This window comes from Pangasianodon hypophthalmus, chromosome 19 (genome assembly GCF_027358585.1).
Source record: "Pangasianodon hypophthalmus isolate fPanHyp1 chromosome 19, fPanHyp1.pri, whole genome shotgun sequence".
NCBI classification, from domain to species: domain Eukaryota; kingdom Metazoa; phylum Chordata; class Actinopteri; order Siluriformes; family Pangasiidae; genus Pangasianodon; species Pangasianodon hypophthalmus.
Window position 1 is genome coordinate 11,528,736 of NC_069728.1, and position 11,317 is coordinate 11,540,052.

Sequence of the window (11,317 nt, forward strand, 5' to 3'; positions counted from 1 at the left end):
CACCTCTTTACCATTCCCAATTTGTTTTTTCTACTCTTTTCCATTTGTTGATTTATTTCATCTTTTCATCTACTTTTCTGTCTTCTCTTTTTATTTCTTCTCCTCCACTTTTTATTTATCTTCTTTTATCTCCTCTTTTCTTCTTCCTTTTCACCATTTTCTGGCCATCTTACCTATATATTACCTCTTTACATTCTTAAATTAATTTATTTTAATTTCTGTCTTATTATATGTACATTTCCATTTCTCTTTTCTTCAAATCTTCTTTTCTATTGTCTCATCTTTCCATCCTCTGCTTTCATTCTCACCTCTCTCCTCCATTTTCCAACTCAACATCACATCACTCGTCGCCCCTCTTATTCTCTCCTCCCACTGTCCGGTGTCTCCTCTGTTCTCTTGTCCAGAGTCCAGATGAGCAGGAGGTGGAGGAGAGCGGGACTCTGGACCTGAGCGTGGGTCATGCAGGGGGCATGGGCGAGGGCACGGTGCTCACGCCGCTGCAGCCCATGTCCCCCCAACGGCAAGCACTGCTCAACAGCCGCTGCTACCAGATGAGCACAGACTGCTGGGACCTGCCAGTAGACTACACCAAGATTAAGAGTCTGGACGAGGACCATAAAGAGGTACAGCGTCTAGATCCCACCTGGGAGCAGTGCTGCTTTATTGTAGTTTATACAGATGGATGGTCGAGCAGGATCTGCTAGTGTTTAGTTGGCTGCCGTATACCAAGCACTTTAGTGGAAGAGAGTAATCTCTCAGGTTTTAATGGGGCAGCAGATAAAGCAGATACGGGATATATGTCATATTTTACATTTTGACATATGGAGTGTCGGGGAAATAAAATCCAGCGAGGAGAAGACAGATAGTTGGGCACCATTCCACCCAAAGGCCTTTAGAGACATCTAGTGGTAAAGACTAGAAGTGCTTGCTGAGTGTTATTGCCAACTTGATTTTATTTACAAACTTTAATTACTTTGAATTTTGTTGAAGTAAATTTAAACTTTAGTATCGAAGACATTTAATCACACATATTCAATCAAGTAAATTGTTATTCATTGATATCTAGACCTTGACTGTAAAGGATTTTGAATGAAAACTCCCAACTGGCTATAATTTAATACAACACTAGGATTGATCCATATACATAGGCAACATTATTATTTATGAGTGCTTATTGAGTTTTTCTGGCCCTGCTAGGATGAGCTGGACCCTTTCCAGGAGTTGCTGGAGAATCAGCAGTACCCGAGTGAGGTGTCCCTCCCCAGCCCCAAACATAAATATGCCCCCTGCAAAGAAAGCAAGAAAGAACTCCTCACGTAAGAAGACTAACTTTACACTCTTTACCTAATAAAGGGTTTATGAGAATGTGAGTCTTGCTGTATAATTGCCATCTGGACTGTTTTTTTAAGTGTCCATTAACTCTAGGTGAATTTTCACCCCAGACTCTCTAGCTGCCAGTTAGCTGATAAAGGCATGCGCAGTATGATGACAACAAACTCACAGGATTTAAAGTAAGTCTTTATGATATCATGCTTAAGTCATTTTGTGTACTTCCGTGTTGAGTAGAAGTTCTCACTGTATGCTTGCTCACGTCTGTTTCAGGTGTCCTACTCCTGGTTGTGATGGCTCCGGGCACATTACAGGCAACTATGCCTCACACAGGAGGTAAGCACAAACACACACACAAACACACACACACACACACACACACACACACACACACACACACACATGGAAATAAACAATTTATTTTTATCCACAAAGTAGTAATGCAGGACATAAATAATAGAGATGCAGGATACAGAAAAATACATCATCCTACAGATAAAACATGGAATGTATCAAGATTATCAAGGATATAAATAGCATATATGACGGCTGCTGTTTTGCTGGCTGTTTAGCTCTCCTTTTAGGGATCCATACCAGCTGTAAGCTTCTTATGACCAGTCTGTGGACATGTCCTAGGCTGCCGTATACAAAGTCTACACTTGTACCCGAGCTCTGTTATTCAGAGTTATTCAAGTTATTCAGGAACAGTTGGTACTTGATAACCTTAGTCATGAAGGCTTCCTCGAGGCAATAGTCAAATGTGCAGCCTACTTTGAGGACAAATACCTGTCTGAACTCTTCATTTACAACAACAACATCTGGTGTATTAGCAGAGAGATTTGCAAAAATTAATGAAACACTGTTACAGAGGTTTAACATAGAGGGTTTGACACAAGAATGCTTGTACATTTTCACAGAAAAAGGTAAATGGATTGATATTTCTTTTGTTATGAGGTGTACTATTCTACTGTGACATGCTACGTACAGTCCGATTGTGATCAGACACATAGCCTATCTCATTTCTGTTAATGCATAATTCAGTTCTGCATCTAGTTACAATGGGTGTGGCTGCTTAGATTTTAAAAAGCAACAGGCTGACGCTTAAACAGCGTTCACCCTCGACCTGCCGCCATCACACACAGTTAAAGTATTCATATAACTGTGTCTGCTATATACTGTAGCGATACAGTATATAGGTATTGATATCAACAACATAATGATCTGTATGAAACGTTCTATATGAAGGAATGTCCAAGATCCCTCTAAAAGTGCCCTCCAACATTACATTGGGGCGGCCAATAATTTTTGAACCAGTGTTTTGTGTATATATATATATATATATATATATATATATATATATATATATATATATATATATATATATATATATATAAAATTAGCTCAAAATATTACTCATCGCATGCATTATTCATAATTCATTTTTCATCAGGATGCCAGTTGTTCTTGAGTTGCCTGTATATACTTGTAGGGAATGAGGGAATGTTCTAGAAATGTCAAACAATAATGTAACTGGTAATTAAGATTGTAAATGTAAAAAAAATTCTCTGTCATAGTCTATCAGGTTGTCCCAGAGCAAAGAAGAGTGGAATTAAAATCATTCATAACAAGGAGGACAAAGATGATCAGGAGCCAATTAAGTAGGTTTTCCATTAAGACTTAATGTACTTCAAGAACTTTCAAGAACATTTCGTGCCCTGTTTGTAATAAAAGAGTAACATGAGGGTGTGTACATAATCAGAGCTCTATATTGCAGATGTCCAGTGCCTGGATGTGATGGTCAGGGTCATGTGACAGGGAAGTACGCATCTCATCGCAGTGCATCTGGCTGCCCACTGGCTGCCAAGCGTCAGAAGGACGGTTTCGTGAATGGAGCTCCATTTCCATGGAAATCTGGAAAAACTGATGGCATGACATGCCCCACACCTGGGTGTGACGGCTCGGGCCATGTTAGTGGCAGCTTTCTCACCCACCGGAGGTGTGTATGAAAGAGGGACAGAATATGGACACGTGCTGTTTCTTGGATTATGAGAAGCATAAACAATTACTGTAAATAAAATGCATATATGTGTGTTTCTCTGTCCAGTCTCTCTGGCTGTCCCCGTGCCACTTCAGCCATGAAGAAAGCACGAATGACTGGAGTTGAAATGCTTACAATCAAGCAGCGTGCAAGCAAAGGTACATCATATGTAAATGAATTATAACATTTCTCAACAGAATAGCATCTTCATTCACCCACAATGATAACATATAGGAGTGTTCAACAACAGACATGATGATATTGTCATTGATGTGTTTAAACAATATTGAGTCATGAGATTACACTTGTGGTTTTAAGTCATTTTGTGCTCTTGTCTAGGAATAGAGAACGATGAGGAAATCAAACAGCTGGATGAAGAAATCAAAGATCTTAATGAATCGAACAATCAAGTGGAGTCTGACATGATTAAACTTAGGACACAAGTAAGCTTTTTTTTTACCTATTTCTCATCTCCTCACCAATCAGTCATCTGTCTGTAGTCTTAGCAAACCGTCCTCCTTCCTTGCCCAGATCACCACCATGGAGACCAACCTGAAGTCCATGGAGGAAGAGAACAAGGCCATTGAGCAGCAGAATGACTCACTGCTGCATGAGCTGGCTAACCTCAGCCAGTCGCTCATCAACAGCCTGGCCAACATCCAGCTCCCTCATATGGTACAAGACAGACAGACAGCTTATCACCTACACACTACAACAAGCACTTTATCAAAGGGTCCAGAAATAACTCAGATCTAAAATGTCAATGCTAGAGGATATAATAAGGAAAACTTCATTCATGGCTTGCAAATTTAAACAGCACTCGGCAGTGAAAGTTGTTTGGGTTCCCATGTGTGTAATGGGTCACTAATACAGCTGACTTTCTGCCATCTGCTTCTTTATGTATGTTGTTGAGTTTGTCCCAGCTCCATATGCTTCTGTGCTTAGGTCACTTTTCTTACTGATCATTCTATGAAAACAAACTCACACCTCAAATGACTGCCTTTCAGTTGAATAAAAACATGGCTTAATGCGCCTGCACATACTCATGCATTATCTGCTTATGGTGCTTCATATTGTCCAAGACAGGGTGTGATTGGACAATCCCTGTTTTTAAAGCGAGCCATGTTGCTAAACAACTGAAACATGTCCTTTCTGAATATGGCTCCTCAGTTCTCCACCTCCACCTCCAGTGAAATGGGATTCAGTCCGATAAGTCTTTGCACTCCTCACATCTCACCTGCATTGGATGACTGTTGGCTGTTTCTGTGCTGTTTCTAATTCTCTACATTCTCCATTAGGAGTCTGAGGCAAACTTGGATACATAGGCCCTTATTCCTCAAAGTTGCGTGCGGTCAAATCGGATTCTTTATTCATCAGTTTTGGTGTATCTGTTGGTCTGCTTTGGTGTATCTATTCTATATCATCAAACTCATATCCGGTCTGAATGCATGTAAATTTGAGTGTAATGTTTTAACAACCTGGAAAATTTGCAGTTAAATAATCAAAACCAGTATCAAAATGAGCAATATTCTTAACAATATTTATACGTACAGTTAGTAGAGTATTAAACAGTAACAATAACAATCAAATAACATTACTAATCAGAGTCGCAAGTGCGGGATTTTATTTTTAGGAAATTTTTTAGTGTCAAGATGTAATATGTAATTGTGAATCAGAGGAACAGACATGGATCTTTATTAGTTTAGTAATTGAGTAAAAGTTATCCTGGGTTCATACAACCGCAGTTTCATATGTAACTAGCATTTTAACTCACCCCTCCCATCAGTCATCAGTGGTGAAAATCACTTAATGTATGCCACAATGGAACCAACTCACCTTAGGACTGACTGGAAACCTGTTTGGAGATGACCTCCACACTCCACACACAACCTGAAGATGGTACTTGGTGATGTCTAGGTAGCTGCATCGCAGGCTTCCTGAAGTGGCACACCCCTAAGTAATGCCTATGAGGAGGAAAATCTCCCTAATAGAACGGCATGCGGCAGTAGGGGTCAGGCCATAGTGGGCAAATCTCACATCTTTCCTCCATGATAGACAAACAACTGCATCTTGCCAAACCTTTAATGGGTCTATGACAACCAGAAGTGGTGAAGATGCCACTCACCAACTCTCTCCCATCATTTTACAGGTACACTCATGGCAGGTGAGTTGCTCTCAGTGAGGTTAACCATGAATAAGTTTCAGTGCAAGCCAAGCCGCTTCAAAAACACGTGTAGCACTAGAGAAATGCTGAAAGTTAGAACTTGAACTAGAATGCCTGTCCCTGGAAGGCAAATATCAAAAATCATCTATGTTCTGAGACAATGCAAACATGAAAATAGGTGTTGTACAGTCCTGTGTGAACCAGTCGACATGAACCAATCCTGAGGTTAGACGGCATGAATTACATCTAACATTGTTATCATACGAAAGGGGAGAAATTCATTGTTATCATATGAAAGGGGAGAAACCTGTTCAACTGTCTCAACTGTAGAATCAGATGGAAATGGTCATCCTTCCTCTGAAAGAGAAAGTACATTGAGTAGAACCCTTTGTTCTGAGCTAGGAAGATGTTGATGGCAGAAGTTTGAGAGTATCCCTGCAATGCTCCAGCTCTACCTCTGGATGGCACTGGATTTAAATCACCCCACTACCAGCCCCTTCATGACCTTCATGAGTATGCTCCAACTTGATGCTAGTGGGCACCACAGAGTTACCGAACATTCTCGAGGAAAGGACTCTCCTAGGCTGAAGAGAGGATAGGAGATGACAGGAGCTTTAGTGGACATGTCACCTGTAGCTCCAAACTTATTCACAAGCTGTTAAGATGGAGATAGCTCCATAGGGTGTCCATGTGTCTGAGGTGAGAAGAAGTAGGCTGTATAACAGTAGTATATATTGCAAATACTGTGTTATATTGCACTTTGTGACTTTGTTGGAACGTCTCTGTAAGCCTGTGTATGCGCACATGCATAGAAGATGTCCAAGTGATTCTCACCATCCATGACAGTTAAGAGGGGTAAATTAGTTATGAAGGGGTATAAATTGATTAACTATTTTCTTTGGACCTAGTATAACTGTACTCTACTAAAAGCTTATATTAAAGCTGGAATAATGCACACCTTCTTAATTAGGGTGTGTTTCATACAAATTAGGCATATATGAGGATAAAATGGAGCTTGTGTCCCCGCAGCTCAAGCTGATTCATCAACTGTGCTCAAATGACCATTTGTTTTGATGTTGTATGTCTCTTTCTTGAATTAGACTCAAATTTGTTTATGTCCTTCTGCACAAATCTGCACTCGTTTCTATGCAATTTTGATGAATAAGGGCCACTGTGTTTCTCAAGTCCACATTCAACTTTTGGCTGTCCATTCTTGTAAAGTATACAGACACCATTCGTTGAGATCTGCAGCATTTGGGGAAAAAACATGTTCAGCTAATAGTATTCTCTCTACACCTCTCCCCTGTAGAAACCGGTGCCACTGAAAGAGGCCCCTGTTAAAAATTACTGCTGTTTACAGATGCCCCACAGAGTAAGATATTCATTTTCCACAGTCTAACTTTATCCTTTTATTGCTCCTATTATTTTTCCCTATAGCCCTCCTTTTCTCCGTTACACCCACTGTGGTGTGCATATACAGTATATCACAAAGGTCCATATGTGTTTCTTCATATGAGTTGAAAAAGCAGTCATAGGGCAATAGTGAAGTGTATAGATTATAGCTGACATAGTGTATGCAGCTGGAGTTACACTATGAGCCATATTTACTTGTTTTCTAATATGTTATGAACTAGATATAATTACATTTAAATAACTGGTGCTTGTTGATACTCTTGCCTTCCATGGCCCTGCAATTTGTGTTTTTATTTCACTAGTATCAGTGCTGATACATTCATATGCATGAGATTCACCATAAGGCATGCACTCATAACACATGCTTTTTTTTTTCGTAATTTGTCCATCTTATGATTTATGGAGTATCCAGGACAGTTTAGAAATCTCATTGTTTCTTTGTTAGATTTGCCCGTGCAGTTATGAAGTGCAATACAATCCTTCCCTAAGATGTACCACTTCCCTGTCTGTTGTTTGTTATACCACAAATACCTCAAAAACTTCTCCCTTCAGTGGCTTTCACTGATTCCAATCTGTTCCACAGGAGCCGATGAACGAGCAAAATTTTGACAGTTACGTGAGCACTTTGACAGATATGTATACGCATCAGGACCAGTACCAGAGCCCTGAGAACAAAGCCCTGCTGGAGAACATCAAACAAGCTGTGCAGGGCATCCAAGTGTAGCTCCCTGAGCCACTGCCTCGTTTTTTAAGGGTTTGCTTTATGCAAGCATTGATAAGCAAAAAGAAGGAAAATGAAACAAGGAAAAAAAAAACCATGTAAAAAGTATGGATAATGATTATGATTTTTGCTGCTGTAATTAATTGTATTATCTTTCATTATTTATTATTCTGTTATGCTTTTGAGGGGAAAAAATACATTAATTATTTGTTGCCTTGCTTTAACAATGATTACCAATGGCAAATGTTTTGAGGAACATTCATGTTTTGTACATTTTTCATATGACCTGACATAATGTGATGTACTGTTTATAGCTGCTAATGTATGCACATTTTAGTGTATATGTATTTATTAATTGTAAACAAAAAACATTCATTGTTTTAAAAAGCTTAACGAGAAGAAGGAAAAACATAGTGTTGAAAATGTGGTATGAGGGAAATGTAAAGGGCAATCAGCTAACATAAGCTTTTCCTTTTAAAAATAAGAGGAATTCAATGTGTACAGTGTAGGTTGTTTAATGTATGTTAAACCACAAATTTTTTTAATAATATGAAAGAATTTCATAGCGGTTTGTCATTGTGTTCAGAAAGCAGTTTGCAGCAGTCAGTGTGGGCACTCTATTGAAGTACATGTGTTGGTCTTTGAGCTTTTATTTGTTTCATTTTCAAAACTTAAAATGGATAAAAAATGGATAGACAAAAAAATGTACATTTTTGTGAAACATCATGACACGGAAACCCACTGGTGCAAATCCCAAGATTGTGAGAGAAATATTTCATAACTTCAACCATCCGTATTGTATATTCTCCAAATGTGATTCCCATTTGGTTAATTCCAATCACTATGGAAAATATTAAGGAGACAATCCAGCATAAATTATGAATTTATGATCGTAAAAACATTAGTGGGTAGTAAAATAGCATATCAGCAATATATGACAATGAATCAATCATTTATTTAGATATGGGATGCAAATGTTCGGGTATATGCAATTTCTTATTGTAAACATCACAGAAAACTGATTAATCTTTTTACTAAATGTAAAGTATTGAGTTTTATATAAATCTTTTACTACAATCATGTTTTAGGATTTAAACATGAGTGATCGAATCCAAATGGATGAATGCATATACATTATAATTTTACATTTCTCATGTTATGTTTTGCACAGGGACACCTTTGTTTCCATGTTTTGATGTTATATATATATATATATATATATATATATATATATATATATATATATATATATATACACGCACACATATACACACACACACACACACAAATGGGGAGGTGCCCAGAAGCTTGAATAGTGCAGAAAATATTTTGCAGAGATTTCCTTTGTTTGTGAATGTTAGAATAAGTATGTGCTGGACTTACAGGGTTAATGTCACTGTCCAATCCATCACTATGTCAATCTAATGCATTATCATATGAAAAAAAAAAAACTGTATATCAGCATCAGATGCAAAGCACGTGACATGTTTCTCTGTCAGTGTTGCAGACCTAAGCATTATGGGTATGTCATTTCAGAGTACCATGTATCAAGGGCAGTATTTATTACATTTTGTGGAAATCTGTATTTTATTATCACATTCTTGATTTTTGGGTTTTGTCTATGGTGAATCCGAAGCACTTTAAAGTCTGAGAATCATGGAAACCTAAGTAAGGTTTTACAGAAGCTTTTTAATAATTTGGACAATGGCTTGTTGTACAGGCCGAAAATCCTCTGGCCGTACAATTAACCGTTGAAGGATGACTATAAGAGCAATCGGTTCCAGAGTGAGCAGTAATGTTTACTGGCATTACCAGTTGAAATGACTTCATGATGTATAAGGAAATATATGTGCACTCAAGAGTTGTAGACAGAAATGCACTTGACCTCAACATATTAAACTCCCCAAGCATGTCCCCCTTTTTTTTTAAATATTGACAACACATGCTGGCATTAAGCAGTATCGTATTAATGCTTCAGTTTAGTGATTTAAGAGTCGGTTGTGTATACTAAGCATGATCTTCATAAAATACATCAGGTTACCATGCTGTCACCACTGTTCTTAGCTATTTTCTTTATTCATTTTAGGCTAGTGCAGCATTTTTTAAGAATTCATGCCAAGGTGCTAATCATTCTCATGTACCATGCAATCAAACAGAGTAACAGATCAGCTCCTTTCTCTTCTCTCCAAAGCTTTGTGTATGCAGCTGCCAATGTAGTAATGCTTCTAATAGACTGATAGCAAAATTTCCTTTCATAACCTCTCATTACTAATTCAGCAGGAAAAAGGACAATAAGCACAATTTTGCTGCTCACCTTTTGTTCTAACATATTGTAGTATCTAATTAAAAATGTTACCTGTATCTATTTAAATAGAAAACACTAAGTACAGTATCACATGCCTGAATGCAGAATACTTTTCTTATTATTAATTGTGAATTCATCAGGTTACAAGTTTCCATTTGAAGAGGACTTCAATGAATCATTTTAAAACAGGATTTTATATTCGAAAAAAAAACATGGCTTTTTCTTATCTTGCTCTCTAACTCTAGCTCTTTTTTTTTTTATTACATGGCATGATTTTGGTTGATATGATACTTTTGGTTGATATGATACTGTAAATGTTTAAGATCACAAGTTGCAGTGATATTTCATTCTGAAATTGTGAACTTTGTACAATTTTTATTATGCTGGTGTTGACATCTCTTAATCAATAAAACTTGTGTTGCCACATGGCATATCTCCTTGTCTTAGTGTTAAAATATAAGTAAAATACAAGTCGAACACAATACCAACAGGGTCAACGGGGATGCCTCTGCCACCTAGAAGTCTAGTCCTTCTTGTTATTAATTCGTATGCCGGAAATAATTTTAAAATATACTTCAAACATAAAGAAAGCTATTAAACAAAAACTATTTCGGACATTTGATCTTGCTGTGACCTTGACACTGTTTGGATCAATTCCTAATCATGCTAATCAGTTCATCTGCTGGTTACAATGATAACTCCATATAAATACTAAAACATTCAACCACTTATTCTTGAGATATTGTGCTAACGATAATCTCGGACAGACTGACGGACAGATGGATGGCGGACGGACTGATGGCAAAAATCATAGTGAGCCAAAAAAATAGGCCCTAACTTCCTGAACATGAGCGTGTAAGTAACATCTCTGTATGACAAACAGGTAGGATGTTATTGTAGAAAAACTATTTCAGACATTTGAACTTGCTGTGACCTTGCCCTGTTTGGTCAATTCCAAAATCTAATCAGTTCATGTCCTGGTTATAATGATAATTCCACATAAATCCTACAAGCATTCAACTACTCGTTCTTGGGATATCTCACTAATGGGAATATTGGACAACAAAAACATAACGCCTCCACCACTCAGTGGCAAAGATAAAAGCGAATGCTGTTCCCTGACGACTGTGGCCTACTATTTGTAATCACTGAAGTAAAATAGGATGTTATGGTACTTTGGATCTTTATTATTTTGCTATTTCACAAAATTTAAAAATAAATGATTATGTGATTTTAATAATGATAAAGTGAAGAATAATAATAATAATAATAATAATAATAATAATAACCATATGTAAAAACATGAATATGAGCTCATCTTGTAAGCTGTGTGTGTGTGTGTGTGTG

The 11,317-nt window shown here is 37.6% G+C and overlaps 1 protein-coding gene across 8 annotated transcripts in view; it reads left to right on the top strand.

Annotated features, from left to right (window-relative positions):
* myt1la (myelin transcription factor 1-like, a) overlaps window positions 1-10,902 on the top strand; it is a 52,752-nt gene extending 41,850 nt beyond the window's left edge. For 5 of the 8 annotated variants that reach the window (XM_034313947.2, XM_026923752.3, XM_026923751.3 and 2 more), the window contains 11 exons: window positions 405-623; window positions 1,198-1,316; window positions 1,443-1,511; window positions 1,603-1,665; window positions 2,904-2,987; window positions 3,104-3,325; window positions 3,434-3,525; window positions 3,707-3,810; window positions 3,899-4,042; window positions 6,841-6,903; window positions 7,528-10,901. In XM_034313947.2, the coding sequence (XP_034169838.2) occupies window positions 405-623; window positions 1,198-1,316; window positions 1,443-1,511; window positions 1,603-1,665; window positions 2,904-2,987; window positions 3,104-3,325; window positions 3,434-3,525; window positions 3,707-3,810; window positions 3,899-4,042; window positions 6,841-6,903; window positions 7,528-7,668 (1,320 nt within the window). In that variant the 3' untranslated portion in view covers window positions 7,669-10,901. Of the gene's footprint in view, window positions 1-404; window positions 624-1,197; window positions 1,317-1,442; window positions 1,512-1,602; window positions 1,666-2,903; window positions 2,988-3,103; window positions 3,326-3,433; window positions 3,526-3,706; window positions 3,811-3,898; window positions 4,043-6,840; window positions 6,904-7,527 lie in introns of all 8 variants that reach the window. The other 3 variants (XM_026923754.3, XM_026923757.3, XM_053242263.1) reach the window with 2 other exon arrangements.
* The last annotated feature ends 415 nt before the right edge of the window (window positions 10,903-11,317 follow it).